Genomic DNA, 17,679 nt, shown 5'->3' with positions numbered 1-17,679 from the left:
ACTCTTTCTTTGGGGCCAGGAGCTAGGAGCGCCTCTGGGGACAGAAGGCTCCATTCCCCTCCAACACACAAGACCTCTGCTCTCCAATGCATATTCCAGACAGATATTCTGCTCACAGTGAAGGCCTCCTATGGGGATGCCCACTTTACCCACAGACTAGTGCCTCTGTTTTGGAAAATTCCTCCCACTATGGAAGAGGCCTTGGCCTCAGCTAGCCCATGGGCTCCCCTCCACGACCCATACTGTCTCCTTGAGATTTGTTTTGACTCAGGATGTTCTGTGGTGCATTGTACAGCAGCCGGTCCCTGAGCACACACTGCTGAGAAGAGCCGCCCCCACACCCTTACTTTCCCAGCATTTGCCTTGCCAATTATTAGGACAATGGGCCAATTCTCATCCTGTGTTGCTCTTGGGGAAAATACTCGGGCTAGGCAACTGGCCTAGATTAGAAATGGAACAGCAGAAGTTGCCAATTAGCACTGAGTTCCCTTTTTGCACCCCCTAAAGAGGTTAGTCTCTGGGGAAAATTTATAAACGGCATGGTCCCAGGCCCTCTAGGAACTCCTTAGATGCCCCAGATCTCTTGGGGTTGGGGCACATGTCAAAGATCACTCCATCTAACTCTCTGTCCAGTGCTCAAATCCCTTAAGGGACCTCATCAGTTTCTTTCTGAATACATCCGTGTTTGAGGTGCTCGCCACCATCCATGGCAGGCTGTGGCACCTTTGGACAGTTCTGTTGAATCAAAATGTCTTCCTTTAGCTGAATCAAATCCACCTTCCCATCACTTCCAAACTTTGGTCCTGGCTAGTGAGTGCACCTAGCCAACCACTGAGTCTGTATTCCTAAGAAATCACCAGCCCCTCAGGAAAACCGCTCATGGGCTAAAAATCTAAGCTCTGGGAAAACACAAGTAAAGTCTACTAGAGAAGAAAGGCTGGTAGATAGAAAATGGGCTGGACTTTTCTCATGGCCCTGAAAGGCAAGTCAGGTCACAGATTCAGCATGTGAAACATTTGCAGGCAGCCCCTAAAAGTCCAGCTGTACAGACATCAGAAAATGTGTGCAATCCATACAACAGAATGGAAAGAGAGCAGGAGCTGTAGCCTTTGCTTTGTAAGAGTTCTCAGTCTTAACAGGAAGGTAAGGAGGAACGGAAGCAGTTTGAGAAACCTGAAGCTTCGTCCAGATTCAGCAGGCCCCTCCGTGGGAGGGGCTGGTCCTACAGCCAAAGGCCTTGGCTTCTCCCTGGAGCTTCCTACTTCAAGTCTCTCCTGCTCATGCCTGGCTCAAACCTCTTTGACTCAGGCCAGCCCCACAATCTTGGAAGGGAAATTGGCTCAGAAACAGAGAGGGAACCTGGGACAGTCCCCCATTATGTGGGAAGAACAAGAAAAAATGTGAAAAAGAAAACATCCCCCTTCCACATGGGGGAGGCGGCAATTCAACACAACAGGTCAAGAGGGACAGACTGGGCAGGGGGTGGTCATCACCAAGATGACTAGCCCAACAATTCTGAAAGATGGATTTTTTGTTTTGTTTTTCTTTTCACCTGTCATTCTTCTCAGTGCTGTCACTCTTTTCTCTCCCTCCTGGCAGAAGACAAGTTGTGACTTTTTTACTCCCACCAACAAGCTGCCTGGCTTTTGGGAGCACAGCTGTTATGGGATGGGAGGAGAATGGCGTCCTCCAGAAGGGTGCTCAGAAGACTCAGGTTCTATCTTTCCCCTCTCCCTTGTCACAGCTGGGAAGCTTGCTGTTTGCCCAGGAAACATGAACACAAGTCCATGAGGACACGTGTCCTCTTATATGGACACTATGGGCCAGGGGAGGAATCAGAGCTCTGGTACTTAAATGGATGTGTAACCCTGCCCCTAGATAGCCCATCATATTCTGAGAGTGAGTCAAAGAGAGTCAGTAATAGCTACTGAACAGTAGACCATGGCCTTAGGCCCCTTTTGAAAAAAATCAAAGTTAGCATTATCAAAAAGCAAATAGCACGCATAAGGGAAACCATAAAACCTTGCCTAAAAGCAAACTCTTCAACTATTTGAGCTAAGAAGAGAGCAACCCTAGCATCTCTTTCCCCGCCCTATCAGAGTACAGCAGCTTTAGACAGTTATGCTGCGTCCAAGTGTGCTTTCTTTTTTTTTTTTTTTTTTTTTTTTTTTAATATTTTATTTATTTGACAGAGAGAAATCACAATGAGGCAGAGAGGCAGACAGAGAGAGAGGAGGAAGCAGGCTCCCTGCGGAGCAGAGAGCCCGATGCGGGGCTCGATCCCAGGACCCTGAGATCATGACCTGAGCCGAAGGCAGAGGCTTTAACCCACTGAGCCACCCAGGCGCCCCCCAAGTGTGCTTTCTGATATTGATAGTGAGAGGGTCCACGTGCCCCCTTGATTCCAGAGATCTTCCCTCATCCCTACTACTAAAGAATTATTTTGGCACTGTGTGTCCTACAAGAGGTGACTATCCCCATACCATCTGGCTGCCCTCTTTGTTTGTATGGGATGTGTCCCCCAACACACGTATATTGCCACCTCTATGGGCCAGAGACCTTCAGAAGTGAAGGATGCTCTCCACCTCAGACGTAGTGAGATACTTGGTCACTGGATGTTCCTTCTCCAATGGTTACATAGAATATGCCCCTCTCCCTACTTTCATATGAAGATCTGACTGCTTCCTTCCCAGGCGTACCAGAAATAGACATCCCACCATCTACGGCCAAGGAGGTAGATGCCCTCTTAGGGGTTTCTTGAAGATAGTAACAACAACAACAACAACAAAAATGCCTACCACTCCGTTACTCTTGAAGGCAATCCTCAACCAAGATGAACTTGAAAAGACCATGAGGAAGAAAACAGAAAGAGTGTTGGTGACCAAGGAAGCAAGTTGCACTACAGTTACTGAAAGGCTGATCAGCATGTGAAGGACCTCATTTCTCTCCTCCTAGTTTTTTGTGTACCACCTTCCCCCAAGCCTGTTCCCCATCCACTCCCTCGGAGCCTCACTATCTACTACTCTTTTTTAAGGAGTGAACTCGTGATGCATTAACATGCCTCCCCACCACATTCCTAGCCCTGTCCACACAGACGAGCCTGGTCGTTGTTTTTTTATTTCTTTTGTTCCATGCAAAGAGTTTTATTAGAACTTCTACTAACCATAAATCCTCCAAGGACTCTGAAGCATGACTCTCCAGAAGCAGAATGACAGACTTCCTGAACAACAAACAGGGAGACATTTTGAGTGTTCTGAAAAATAACGCCAAGTGGGAATTTACTTGTTCCGCCAACTCTTGAACCAAGCACCAAACTCTTTTTTGCACATATCCCTTATCAGGCCATTATACCAGAGCAGGAGAAATTCTACCCCTTGGAATAATCATTTCCATTGCTTCCCAAGCCAGGATATGCCTTGCCAAGTGTAACCCATATTCAAGAGCCATCTGCTTTAGCAATACAGGAAGCCACCAAAGGGGTGTGCTTTAGATAATCCTACAGCTCTGCTAGCCAAGGCTGCTTCTGGGGCGAGAAGGCATGCTGCTATTTGCCAGCTGTGGTCCCAAAGCCCAGCCCTGCTGAATCCTGTACAATGCACCAAGTAGAACTAGGGGAGAGCCCACTGACTTAGTCATTACCAAAACCCTTTTCACATGTCCAGATTCTAATAGGCAGATGTCAAAGGAGTCCTTGGGGCAAGACAGTTCACCCTTAAAGATGTTCACTTGCCCGTGTCAAGAATGTTATTGAGCGGTCTCCCCACTCTCTGAGCTGGTACTCCTACCATGACCACCAGTTTCTTCAGTTGTTCTTACCACTTGGGAACAGTCCCCAGTCCCCTCAGTCCCCCAGTTTTGAACCCAACTGGAGGTGACAGAATGCAGGGACAGTCTCAGAAGACTGATGGTCTTTCTGAGGCTCCACAAAGTGAGCTCTGTCCACCAACTCCTGGAGATGGGAACTTGTTCCCCAGCCCTAGGAATTAAACACTCTTCTGTTCCACGATTCTGCTCATCCAGAACAAGATCTTTTACCAGAGGGAACAGAGATTTCTAAATTCAGCTACCTGCATCTGCCTACAGTGTCTTTTAGCAAACACCTCCAACAGAAAAATGACACCAATTAAGCATAATTATTAGGATTTAACAGAGCCATTTTTCTATCTCAGGGCCATTTTACTGTTCCAAGCCCCCCAGTTTCCTTTGTCCTTAGACGGGCCTCAGATCAGTAAGTTAAAGGTATATATTGATTGGTCTTTATTATGTGGGGGACGACTGCCTTATTAAATTGAAATTAAAGGCACGTCTAGGGAAAAGTTCATTTTAAGTGCCAACTCAAAAAAACTCCGAGACATAAACAACAGGCAAAGCTGAGGCTTTGCACAACAGAAGGCTTGGGGACAGGAACTGAGCTGAAAAGGAAGGCACACGTTTTCTGAAAGAATAGGGTAATAAGCTCAAGGATGCAGATTTTGACAGAATCTGCCCTGAATTTGTGGTGTCTCCTGCCCCAGAACAGGCACTGAGGAGGGAGGGAAATGTAATTATAAATTAAACATAATCAGGGATGCTCTGGGATATTGTTACACACACACACACTCTTTTCCTAGGGGTATTCAGCTCTCTGTCAATGAATAAAAAGCCTCTCTGATTATTCCGAAGGTTAAAAAGGGTGATGGGGTTGAGTGTCTGTGTGTACAAATGCTGTTGCTTAGATGCTCTCTAGCCTTCTGGCTCACTTTGCTCTTTCCCCTCCCCCCCTTCCCTCCTCCTCTTCCTAGGACAAGACGAGCGCCCTGAGCCTCAGCAATGTGGCAGGCGTGTTCTACATCCTGATCGGGGGACTTGGACTAGCCATGCTGGTTGCCTTAATCGAGTTCTGCTACAAATCCCGTAGCGAATCCAAGCGGATGAAGGTGGCATCGTCTCCCCAGGCCTTTTTCCTACCCCATTCTGTAATACCACTGGGTTTCCTGGGAGTCCCCATACTAGAAAGGGTGGGGAGTGACAGGAGGTTGAGGTCAGTTTGAGGCAAGGGGCAGAAATCTGTGATGAGGAAGGTGACAAGAAAGGGGACAGCTTATGAGAAAGGAAGGAAGATGGGATGTGTCAGGTCTGGGAAACCACTGCCCTCGCCAGAGATGGGGTGGTGAGTTTAAAACTTAGGAGTCCAAATGGACAGTCAACACAGTGTGAGGCAAGAGTGGTTGCTACAGAAGTAGATTCTCCCTGAGGTTGCATTAACAGAACTATAGCTCCCAAAATAGGGGAAGAGGTATCTACCTTCTGCAAGATAGATAATCTTGCCATTCTTGGTGAATTAGGTCTTTTCTTAGCCACTATACTGTGATACAGATTTTGGCAAAGAAGATTAAGCAAATTAGCTAGATGACCCCAAACCACATCAAATATAGCTGAAGGCATATAACCAGAGAAGAGAAGAATTAGGGAGGATATGAGAGCTGTCTATAAAAATATGAAGACTTTTCAGGTAGAAAAAAAATAGACTAGTTCTATGGGGTCCCAAAGGGTACAACAAGAACTAATGACTAAAAGCTGTGGAGAACAGATGTTAACACAGTGAGATCTACTTTTCTTTCAGAGCCACCACAAAATGGGATGGACTGTCCCACTAAATAGCAAGCATCCCGTCACAGGAGGTATACAATTAGAGGAAGAGAAACCCTTGGGGAGGATAGAGATTCCAGTCCTCAAAGGGAGTTTAGAAAAAAAGGGCTTCAAGACCCCCTCACACTTCCTCATTTAGCTTCAATAAGAATATATTTATGCAAGTGTGAATATGTGAGCAACACCATGGGCAAGACATCACGACGAGACAGAGGACTGAGATGCGATCTGTGACCGTCGGCACTTTCAACAAAAAACCACACAGAAAAATTACTCAGTGAAGCAACTTATAAATAGGAAGGTCGATAGGAATACACAGGAGGGAATTAGAGAAGGCTTCCGGGATGAGGCAAAAATTAAGAGGAAAGATGAGTGGGACCAGACCAACAAAGGTAGAGAGAAAACACAGTCACTCTAAGCAATGTACCTCTAGGGCTGTGACATTGGCTTGACTAGACTAGGAAGATTCACTGGTAGGATTTGCTCTCCTAGAATGGGCCCTAAGAAGTCCATAGAAGCTCAGTACACCTACTGGGGAGTCACGACTACAGCCTCCTGCCTAGCCTCTCCCTGCCTTGGGGCAACAGCCCTACACATATCTCCAGGGTCACTCTTGGAGAAGACATGGCTGGACACTTACTTCCCCTGTTTGGAAACTCTGTATTCAGTTCTGTACACAGAGAATAGGAGTTGGAGGAGGAGGGCCTTATGTCCTGGCATTAAGACCTTCTGTCCTGGCATTCAACATTTCCACATCATGGCTCCAGCCTACTTTCCCCTCCCCAACAATCTGCTTTCCTTACATACTACGCACTCCAGCCACCCACCTCATGCTTCCCACCCATGCTAGCCTTCTTAATGCAGGCTAATCTCTCTCCCCATCTTCTGCCCACAGGGCCCATTTAAAAGGCAATTTAACTAAGATACGATAACAAGGAACAAGTAAGGGATGGTAGTATGATGGTTATTTAACCAGGGGACTTAGGAACACCTCATTCCTACCCTTGACCAGCTCACCCACTACCAGGTCTTCTCAGAAAGGACAAAGCAGAGCAAAAGCATAGGCCTCAAATTCTAAACCCAGGGTAGACCTCCAAGAAGCTTGGCAAACACAACGAGGTATCCTAGAACCTAAACAAAGATTTATTTGCCTATTCTATCTAAAACCTCAACCTAAATATTCTCATATCTTACCCTCCAAAGTGAGGAAAGGCCACTCTGGAGGCAAAGAGTGGAACAGACAAAGAGCTAGGTGAGCTACAATCTTTACAACCCTCCAAAACCTTCCACATGGACTGTGACCCAAACCAAGGGCCCAGGACTGGCCCAGTCCACAACGCAGGATCTCCTTCTCACTGCTTCCCTAGAGCACAGTGCATCTGGTGGTCTGAAGCACGGACTCTAGAGACTGAGTGAGCATAAACCCTGCCTGCTTCACTTGTTAACTGTGTCATCTGGGACAAGTTCCAGTAGCTCTCTGAGCCTCATTTTCTGTAAAATGGGCCTAGTGGCAATACATATCTCCTAAAATTGGTGTGAGCTTTCTTTGAAAAATATAAAGGGGTTGGCAAAATGCCTGAGTCATGATAAGCTGTCAGTAAATAACAATACTAACAATGATAACTAGGATTTATAATAATATTTCCTATTAATGACCAGCCACAGTCTTCTTAAGACTTCTTTTATTGCCCCTACTTACAGGTCCTAGGTTTTTTGAGCTATATAGTTTGTAAGTTCCTGAAGGTAAGAAGCTGCGTCTAATTTCTCATTGGACATCCCACACACATAGGGTAACTATTAGTAAAATTAATGTGGAATTGTAACCCTAAAGAGAAAACCTCAAGGCTGAGGTGATGCATGGGGGAGAGCTGCTATCTGAATAAGCAAATACAACCATCAAGACCACCCAGCCTAGAAGCACAGACAACATCATCCAAGCTGGTTCTGGCTCCGTCTGTGCTCATAAAATCTGATGAGAACAGGCATCCACCAAGCAGGAAGTGCCTGGACTTCTGGCCCTTCCAATGGGATCACCGTGTTCCACTAATCATGGTCAGTGTCAGGTAATGGTACCAGGGTGGCTCAAGACTAGGATCCTCTTAAAACTAGACAGATGACTTTTACCACCAAAGTCACAACATTCAGGTTAAGAGAATACTTAGAGGAGGCCACTGAGTCAGGTCATAACTTCTTGGGGACATTGGTACCCTTCCCTTTACAAAGATGTTGAATTTCTCAGAAACCAATGCCAAGGTCTCCTAGAATCATTCATCCAAGGTCTTCCGCCATGATATTTTATAGTTAATTCCACTGGTTGGCACAACTTCTGCCCAGTTCACCAAGGCTCCTAATAGAATTTTTAATCTTCCAACTGCAGAAAAGATACTTCTACTATCTTTATTGATCAACCCAACCCTTCATTTTTGAAGCTCCATCAGCTTCTCTCTTATCCAAAGGAGAAAAGTAAAATACCATCTACCTGCCTCTCAGACTTCACAGCTTTGCAATTTTCTTCATTATTCTGTGATTAGCCTTCCCCAGAGGCAGTTAACTCTTTACAGACATGGGGCCTCCACCTCACACAAAGGACCCTGTTAACAGTGTCATGGGCCTTTGGTCAGAACCTTGCACAAAAAATCAATCTTGGAACACTGAAAAAAGAAAAAAAATAATAAAATAAAATAAAACAGTTAATAACAAACATTAAAAAAAAAAAAAAGAGCCTTCTCTCTTATTCCTTTCCTTGATCACAGTGTTTGGCCAACTTTAAGGCTTTGAGCCTCTAAACATAGTTCAGGGCCAACCCCTAATTTCTCAATAGTAGTTAGGGAGCCCTTCCTCACTGTGCATGGAAGAGAGAAAAAAGAAAGGAAGGGGGTAGAAAAGGGGAAGAAGGAGGAAAAGACGGGAAGAAGACATGTTTTTAGTAACTTCCATGTTCAGAGTGCTTTAAATACATTTTTTAAAGATTTTATTTATTTATTTGATAGACAGAGATCACAAGTAGGCAGAGAGGGAGGCAGAGAGAGAGGGGGAAGCAGGCTTCCCGCTGAGCAGAGAGCCCCATGTGGGGCTCGATCCCAGGACCTTGGGATCATGACCTGAGATGAAGGCAGAGGCTTTAACCCACTGAGCCACCCAGGCGCCCCTATATACAGTTTTATTAGCCTGGTAACGTGTTGTGCTTGCAGTTATACAGATGAAGAAATAGGGGTTCAGAGAAGCTAAGGAGCTTGTCCTAGGAAGGTCACACAAGCTAGCAGCTGGACAAACAGAATTAGACTTCCAACACAGGAACAGATCCTTGTGAGCACCTACTATGTGTCTCCTCCAGCAGCAGTCACAGTGGATAGATAAATAAGACACAGCCCTATCCTTAGGTTTTCCTCATGTAGTTGTTGAGGCCATCCATTATAGGTCATCTTTTGCTTGTGTGTTGTCGAGTCCCTTTCCCTTCTGACATGTCACACAAGCAAGACACACAGCAGGTGTCACAGGCAGAGTGGGAAGGCACCCTGGAGGCATTCCTTCCACAAAGACATACTGAGCACCACTGTATGCTAGGCATTGCTCAGCACTGGGGACACAGTCAGGAACAAAACCGACATAGCTTCTGTTCTCAGGAAACTACAAGTGTGATGGGAAGACAGAAAAAATATGTATACATTTACATGTTCAATGAGGGTTTGAACAAAAATGCTGGCGCTGTCAAGTCCTGATCAGGGAATGAGGGTTGGGACAGGTCACAGGTGTTCCCCTGAGAAACTGATGTCTAGCAGAGTTGAAACGTGGAAGGAATTAACCAGGGGGAGAGAGTTGCCTGCAAAGGGTGCACGTGTGTCAGAGACCCAAAGACTACAACTTTTGCCCAGAAATAGGAAGAAGTCCAGGATGACCAGGGCCCGGGAAGACTGTGGGAAGAACATGAGAGTTGGGGACTCAGGGAGGGACTTCAGACAACTTTTCCATTGAGCAGAATCTGAATGGTCATATAGTAGCAAAAATACACAACCCAAGACACAGTCCAGACTGAAGTCTCAGATCCTCAGTGCCTCTCCTCTACCTGGGGAAAAAGACCAGAACTGAGTCCTTAGCTGATATCAAAGATAACCAGGGTCTGTATTACTGCCCACTTAGCTCCCTGTAGAAACTAACTGTGTGTATGACACGAGCTGTGGTTAAGCCACAGCAGCTGAGGTTTGCATGCTTCCCTGGAATCATCAACCAGCTGGGAGACTTGGAATGCGGGGTGCATCCTCCGCAGCGGGCGGTCACTCTGGCTTGTAGCACACGTGCTAGTAGGAGGTCATCACTGAGGTCTGAGCTCTCATTAGGGTGTTCTAGGATGGGCGGCGGCTGGGAGACTTTTCTTAGAAAAGCAAGTGGCTGAGAAGTTAGGATATAACCACAGAATAATGAGTCTCTGAAGAGGCAACTTGGGGGACTTTGAGGTTGGACTTTTCACTCACACTTTTCTCCGTGAGCATCAGCTTCAAACATACTGTAAAGATGAACTTTAAGAATGGCTGGTACGTCAAGGATGGACAAGGGAGAACTGCATTTTGCAGAGGCAAGGGGAAGAATGATATGAGCCTATGACAGCTTAGCTACAGGGGGCACAATTAGGATGTCATCCACTTTGACTTTAGGGGACAGATAACTCTAACCTTAAATCAGTCAATCATAAGTCCTCAGTTTCTCTGTAGAGTGAAGGATATAAATATCAACCTTGCTTGCCTATTAGAATTACCTGAAGAGTTTTCAAAAATCCAGATGTCCAGGCCATACACTACACTTAGTAAGTCAGCATCTTGGAGGGTATGTCTCGGACATCAATGTATTTCCACCAAAACTCTCCAGAGAACTCCAATGTGCAGTCAAACCTAGGAATTAATGAGCTAGTCATTTTTAGCATTGCTTTCTACTCCCAAGTTCTGACTCTATTCATCTCTTCTCCTAAGATCCCATAAATGTGTTATAAAGGAAGCCAGTAAGAAGGTAGCACTCATTGTCGATGGGAGGATGGAGTCATTGACCACAGAGAAGCCCTCGGCTTCCTGGAAAACCACTTCTGAGTGGTATGGATTTGGAGGGTTTTAGCTACATGCCCAGCTAAGTTATATCAGACCAATACTGATCTGCCACCAATCTTCTCCTTTAAGATAAATTCATCAAATACCACTAACCGCAATGGAATATTATGGGAATATATGAGACCTTTTGAAAAACAAAGCCCAAGGTGATCTGTGTGAGCTTTAAACTTTATTTTTTAATAAAGGGATGTGGCAGAAAAAAAAAATCAAAGAAGATAAAAACATTCCAGGCTAATCCACAGAAGGTTCCATACTTCCCTCACACACAAGTGAGAACCAGTAACCATTAATTCCTTGGGTTTTCTTTTCACCTTTCCCCCATAGAGCATCACAGTCATATTTATTTGGCCTTCACTTAGAAGAATGCAATCAAGGTCATACTTCCTCTTGAGTGGAAGACAATGAAAACAGAATGTAAATAAATCAAGACTGGAGGTTTGAGAAGGCAGAGCCAGTATGGGCAGAGCATCCTTTGGGGCAAATCTGTCTGAATCAGGAATTTCAAAAAGAACCCTTAAAAACATTATCAGAACTGCCAGTAGTAAGAGGAGACTCTCAGCATAGTACAGTAGAAACAAAAATTAGGTCAAACTGCTGTTTAAGTCTGTCTGGCCACCAGAGATTGTCTGACTTCTCTGATGGCTAGAATCATGGCAATATGCAAAGGAGAAAGCACATAAACTTTCTGAGAAGGGTCCTGGGTGGTTGGCTTTTTTTAGACAAATGTAAAATATCTATTAAACATCTATATACTGGACACTATAGGAGACTGCTAGGGAATGGGAAGAAATGAACCTTGCCTTCTTCCAGAGAGCTCTCTTAAGACAAAACCTACATTAGCAGAAGCAGAACCATTATAAAAGCATGCATAATGTAGGAGTACCGAGGCTGGGCGGGGGCGAGGGGCCAAATACTTGCTAGTACAACCTAGAACATCTTCAAGAAGGAGGTGAGAACAGAATGAGCTTGAAGGATCAGTAGGATTGGTCTCAGAAAACTCTCAACTCATAGATAATTCTTCTTTATGTTGATTCCCAAGAAACCAACCCCCACTTCAAAAATTCTATGGTATCACTTAATGGGAGATTAGAAATGACAGGAAGAGAGAAGGGTTTGGATTTCATGTCATGAAGCTTCTTTCTCCAAAGGAACTTAGAACAGAACCCTTCCTCTTATCTAATAATATATGGTTTTAATTCCAGGTTGTGGTCTGGAACATTGCACCTCACCCGTCTGATCCCAGGGTGATCACTGAAGTCCTTTTCGTATCTAGAATTCTAATATTCTGGAAATCCCAAGCTTAGCAGCGCTGATTTGATGTGTCAGTCTGGAAGTCAGATTATACCTGCTGGTGGCGAAACAGCTGACATGCAGATAATCTTTGGAATGTATTCTTTCCTTTAGCCCATACTTCTTTCCAATTACATTTTGAATATTAGTCAAATAAGTCCTCCATTCCCATTACACATGCTACTAGAGGTAGGATAGGATTTTTCCTGAAGTAAATCAGAGGTAGTTTTAAATTTTAACAATAACACACTCCTTTAAAAAAAATTTCAAATAATTTTTCATGCAGTAGCACTGTTCTTGCTAATAAAATTCTGCAGATGCATAGATAATCACATTTTAAAAACATGGAGATTTAAAAGTCTAGAGAGGTAAGGAGATACACGCAAGGTCATACAACTAGTTCATGTCAGAACCAAAACTAAAATCCCAAGTTTCCTCAACTTTTCCACTTGGTAATATTGCAACATTTATTATCTTTAATACTACCATGGACAGAGTCCATCTTTAGAAATCATAGAATATAAGAGCTAGAAAGGATCTTAGTGACCACCCAGTCCAACATACCTCATTGCACAGAGAGAACAAGAGATCCAGAAAGGAGATTAGACCCGTCCAGAGCCACTCAGCAGTTTTGGGAGTTTGTGGGAAGCCAAGGTTAGCATTCAAGATAAGGAGAAAAGGCAGATGGGGAGGAGAAGTGGGGGGAGATTTTAAGGCCAGCATTGACTCATTCTCCTTGCCAACCACTGCCAAGGACCTGGGGAAGAACCCCCGGTCCTCCTGAAAAGGGTTTCTGTTTGATCCCACAGCAATCCATCAATGAAGCCATACGGACATCGACGCTCCCACGTAACAGTGGGGCAGGAGCCAGCGGTGGCGGGAGTGGAGAAAACGGCCGGGTAGTCAGCCACGACTTCCCCAAGTCCATGCAGTCAATTCCCTGCATGAGCCACAGTTCAGGGATGCCCTTGGGAGCCACGGGATTGTAACTGGAGTAGATGGAGACCCCTTGGGGAGCATGCTCAAGCTCCCCCAGTTCCATCCCAAACCCTTCAGTGCCAAAAACAATAAAACGAAACGCAACCGCCACCAACCACCATGACCACAAGGAAGATGATTCAACAGAACTTCCTGAAGAATTGAAAAATCATTTTGCCGTCCCTTTTCCTTTTTTGATGTTCTTTCACACTTTTCTGTTTGCTCATTGAGGATGACGAACAACACTGCCCTGCAATGAGGGGAGAATAATGCTAATAGTCCTGTGTCTCTGAAACGGAGTCACGGGAACATTAATGAGGAAACTGGACTGTTTTCTTTTATTCGGTTGTTAATATGTCTTATTGTGCGTGATATTTTTTTTCTTACTAATATCCATGGTTTGCAGGTTCTTTTAGGCCCCTTCCTCCTCCTGGCTTCTTACTCCCAACTCCCTCCCCACGTCTCTTCGGTTTTCAGATTGGAGATTAAAGATTCATTCTACCATACAAGCAAGCAAAAGGAAAAAAGCAACTTTCAAACTAATTCACCACTGGAGCTCTCTAAGTTACCCTCCGTTCCTCAGCTGCAAGCCATGGATGAGGATGCATACTGCTGAAGGAGTGGACTGCCTTCCCCAGGAAGGGCACTTCCTAGGCCCTGATATAGCTGAGGACACGGAAGAGAAGCAGTTCAGACCAAGGGTGGTGGAGAGGGCAAAGGCAGATGTGCAGTCAGAGAAGGACGCAAGAAGTTATTGCTGGAGGCTCAGAGAAAGCTTCCTTTAATGTGTAACAGCCATCCCACAGGCCTTAGATGGAATGGTATGCTGTCTTCACAGAGTCAACCTCAGTGCTGAGAAGTATGTCTTTCTGCTATGCTCAAGTCCAAAAGCACTCCGCTAGCTGAATTGGCCTCCTGAACCAAGTACAGCCTTGGAAATAGCTGAAAGCCAGGGAGATACCGTCCATGATTTTCACTTTTCATTTGCTTGACATCTGAGCAGGAACCCCACTGTGGAGTAGACCCTCTCTTCAGAGCTTCTGATATGGGACGAAATGCTATGCAAACTAAGTACAAAATAAAGGATGGAAGAATTTTGGAAGAGGAAGCGTCATGCAAGCCCATAAGCAAGAGTACTTTTCATGGTGTGCCCTGTCCTAGGATTCAGAGACCAAATATGAAGCTTAGGGTTTTGCTGACCTGGAGAATATGGATTTTCATGTCCATTCGAAAGTGTTTTAGCATGTGGCCAGGTAACATTCTGTCACTTTAGAAAGTAAAATGCCCAAGGATGAGTAACTTTAAGGAAGACAGGAAGACAAATGAAGCTGATAATGACATTGGGGGACCTTAAGATCACTGACCCCAACTTCTAAGAAGGCTGACCTTCCCCCTGGCTAAGACAGAATGAGGATGTATTAGTCCAATACCAGACTCAATATGCCCATGATTGTGACTATAAAGCTGAACTAAAGCAAGATTGGAGAAATGACAGGGTTCATGGAGAGAAGCCCAGGCTGACTGCAACTTTAGTTGGGAGCGGGGTTCCTGGCACATAGCTTTCTTGGAGATCCCAGCTCTCATTCTTGGTGCAATTGGCTTCCAGCTGTCCAGCAGCCACTCTCCTAGGTGCATGATTCAGTGTGTGCCATGTGTCTTTAGCTTTTATTGATGACCATGTTCTGGCTTGTTTCCTTACCCCCTACTTCTATCCAGTCTTCTCTGCTAGGGGTTATTATTAGCAACTGATGAACTAAAGGTTTGGAAGCCTACCAACAAGTAGGTGCAGCATGACTGGCTTCATCTGTGGACTCTCTCAGTGGACACCCACCATCTCTATGTGTCTCCCATTCTCCTAATAACAGCTGTAGCAAAGAACCATCCCCAAATCAAACTCTTCACTCTTTCAACTCAAGTGCTGTCCAGTCTCTCACGTGTCAGTGTGGGCATGGTACGTGAAGCAGGACCGTCAAGATGGATTTTTACCTTTCACTACTGCCAGCTGATGTCCTCCCCATCCCCTGCCCTCCCACCAGATTTTTTTCAGCTCGTAGCCTACCACTGCAGAATCTGATATGACCCACCATTAGGGAGTACATTTCAGAGGAGTTGGGGATAACCTTATTACTATCAACATGCTTCAAAGACCTTTGCCTTTGGTAAAATGCCTCTCCAGCCACTGAGCTCACCAGTAACATGATCTGAGAGGGAGAGACCATCTAAGCTAACAACGAGGGTCTATGTTGTGTGGGGTCCAAGACTCCCGAGGAAGAAGGTTTTTATCAATGGAGGGGTGACGGGGAAAACAATAGCAAGAAAAAAGTTAACTTGTATTATGTATTTTTACTACACTTTTCTTAAAAATAGAGCAATGGGAAAACTCTGAAAGAGATTGACATTTTTCTCAACAGGAATCCATACTTAACAGTTCTGGCTTTCATTAAATTTTGCTCTTTGGTACCTGGGCCTTTTATTTAACATCTATATTTGTTTTAATTCTCTTAGCAGATGTGTGAAAGATTTTTGCTTGATCAAACACTAAATATTTTGGTTCCTGTTTTTCTTTCAAGTAGCCAGGGTTTTTTGGTTTTTTTTTTCTTTTGGTATTTGCATAAAATGAAAATATCACCAAGAATTAAATCACTGTGGATCCATTACCTACTTTTCATATTTGTCCATTCCATTTTTGTGCCATTTCTGAAGCCAGAGGTCTAGAGGTTATGTTATTTCCTCATTGCTGAACCTAAGATTAGTACATTTTTAATGGTAACCACCATTCCTGATTCATAAACAGCTCTCAAATAAGTCATTTCAGCCAAACTAGTTCACTCCCGAGTTACTCATTCAAATAGGATAACCAAAAAAAAAAAAAAAGGAAAAAAAAGGCCAAGTGATAATGGTTTCCAAAGGCCACATTTCCACTTACATGGGGGGCAAGGTTTGACATACAATGGTCACAGTACTAGAGAACTGGATGGCTCACGGGGTGGGTCTTCCAGACACCCCCAAACTGGAGCCTAGATATCTGTGATGTGCAGAGTTCCAACTAAAACCAATGTAGACCATGCTTAAAAACACACAGTCTTGGTCCCAGACCCACAGTACCCTTTCATTTTTGCCTGAAAGTTTTTCTTTCATTCCAGCAAGAGTGAAAGATCCTTTCTATAAAGGATCTGACATTGGTTGACATTTAGATACTGATCATTAAGAACAGCTTCAAATGTTTTCTTTCCCAAGGAATTTTGCATATTAACAAGGGTCAGAGGCCTCAAATAAATGAACGAAGTTCTAATTGTGGCCTTTCAGGCAGTAACTACCATCTCTGTGGTAAAGGGCTGAGGGAAGGGGAAGAAGCTAATGGACTTGTGTGAAGCTCCAACAATCGTTTGGACTCACCTGCAGTCACCTGAAGCACCCAGGTGCCTCTGAATGAAGACACACGTTAACAGCAGCTAACAGGCAGAGAGAACTCATCTCGGTCACCTCACTTTCACGTAGTTAGGATAATGATCCTAACAGCTATCAGAGCACGGGTTACCATGTATTAAGCACTTACTCTGTCAAGCACACTTCATAGCTTCTATATCATGACAGTGGCCCTCTAAGGAAGGGCTTTATGGAAGAGGAACTCAGGCTTTAAAAGATGACATAACTTGGGACGCCTGGGTGGCTCAGTTGGCTAAGCGGCTGCCTTCGGCTCAGGTCATGATCCCAGCGTCCTGGGATCGAGTCCCACATCGGGCTCCTTGCTCCGCAGGGAGCCTGCTTCTCCCTCTGCCACTCTGTCTGCCTGTGCTCGCTCGCTCTCTCTGACAAATAAATAAATAAAAATCTTTAAAAAAATAAAAAATAAAAAAACAAAAGATGACATAACTTGCTCACACTCCTGGAAGTGACAGAGCCAGGATGTGAACTGGGTCTGCCTAAATCCAAAGCCTTTACATCACCCATCTACTCCTAAGCAGGTCATGACGCATCACGGCCAGGAAAATAACGGGCAAACAGTTCTCTACCTTCCTGTAATGCCAAAGTAACTGGGGGCGGGGATGGCTGGTTAAGGCTATACCTGCCACAACTTTGGGAAAGCCAGCCTGTCTTTCTGGGTATGAGAGATCACTAATCCAGACAGGATGGCAAAAAGGGAGAAGAGGAGAAAGAGTTACTTTTAGTCCCTTTAAAATAGATCCAGGTTAGGGAGCAGCAAGCCTGTTGGAAAAGGGACAGAGAAGCAGGTCGCCTGCACAATGGTTGATCAGCCTGGAGAAGATCTTCAGGGTTGTCCTGGGGAAAGCAGAGCTAGCTTTCTGTGTGGCCAAGACCGGGATCCATTCTGGGAAGTACAGGGCAATGAACTTAGCCTCAGCTACACAAAGGAGTTCCTAACAGTCACAGTATCCTCAGAGTATATTAGACTGCCCCTGGAGTTGAGACAAACCCTTGTAAAGGAGATGCCACAAATGTGAAAGTTGACATACATATCCACTAATTTTCCTTACTTTATCTTGCATTTTTTATAGCCCTATTCAGGTTATCTGGTCAGTAGCACCCTAATATACACCCAGAGAGGGTCAGCAATGCCCTACAGAAATGAGGATAGGTATCTTTCACTGAAATGTTAAAACTCAACTTGTCTTAATTAAGAGACAAAATGGCAAGTTCCTTCCTTACCAAGTGCTAATATTCTATCAAG

General features: G+C 44.7%; 1 protein-coding gene across 5 annotated transcripts in view; it reads left to right on the top strand.

Annotated features, from left to right (window-relative positions):
- The window catches only part of GRIA1 (glutamate ionotropic receptor AMPA type subunit 1), a gene marked incomplete at both ends in the record, with an annotated part of 310,204 nt that extends 296,700 nt beyond the window's left edge, over positions 1-13,504 (top strand). For 3 of the 5 annotated variants that reach the window (XM_080804644.1, XM_080804643.1, XM_080804642.1), the window contains 2 exons: positions 4,782-4,916; positions 12,800-13,000. In XM_080804644.1, coding sequence (XP_080660770.1) covers positions 4,782-4,916; positions 12,800-13,000 — 336 coding nt within the window. Of the gene's footprint in view, positions 1-4,781; positions 4,917-12,799 lie in introns of all 5 variants that reach the window. The other 2 variants (XM_080804641.1, XM_080804640.1) reach the window with 1 other exon arrangement.
- Between the last annotated feature and the right edge of the window lie 4,175 nt (positions 13,505-17,679).

The sequence above is a fragment of the Martes martes genome (genome assembly GCF_963455335.1).
Source record: "Martes martes genome assembly, chromosome: 5".
Lineage (NCBI taxonomy): Eukaryota > Metazoa > Chordata > Mammalia > Carnivora > Mustelidae > Martes > Martes martes.
This window is presented reverse-complemented; position numbering and strand designations above follow the sequence as displayed.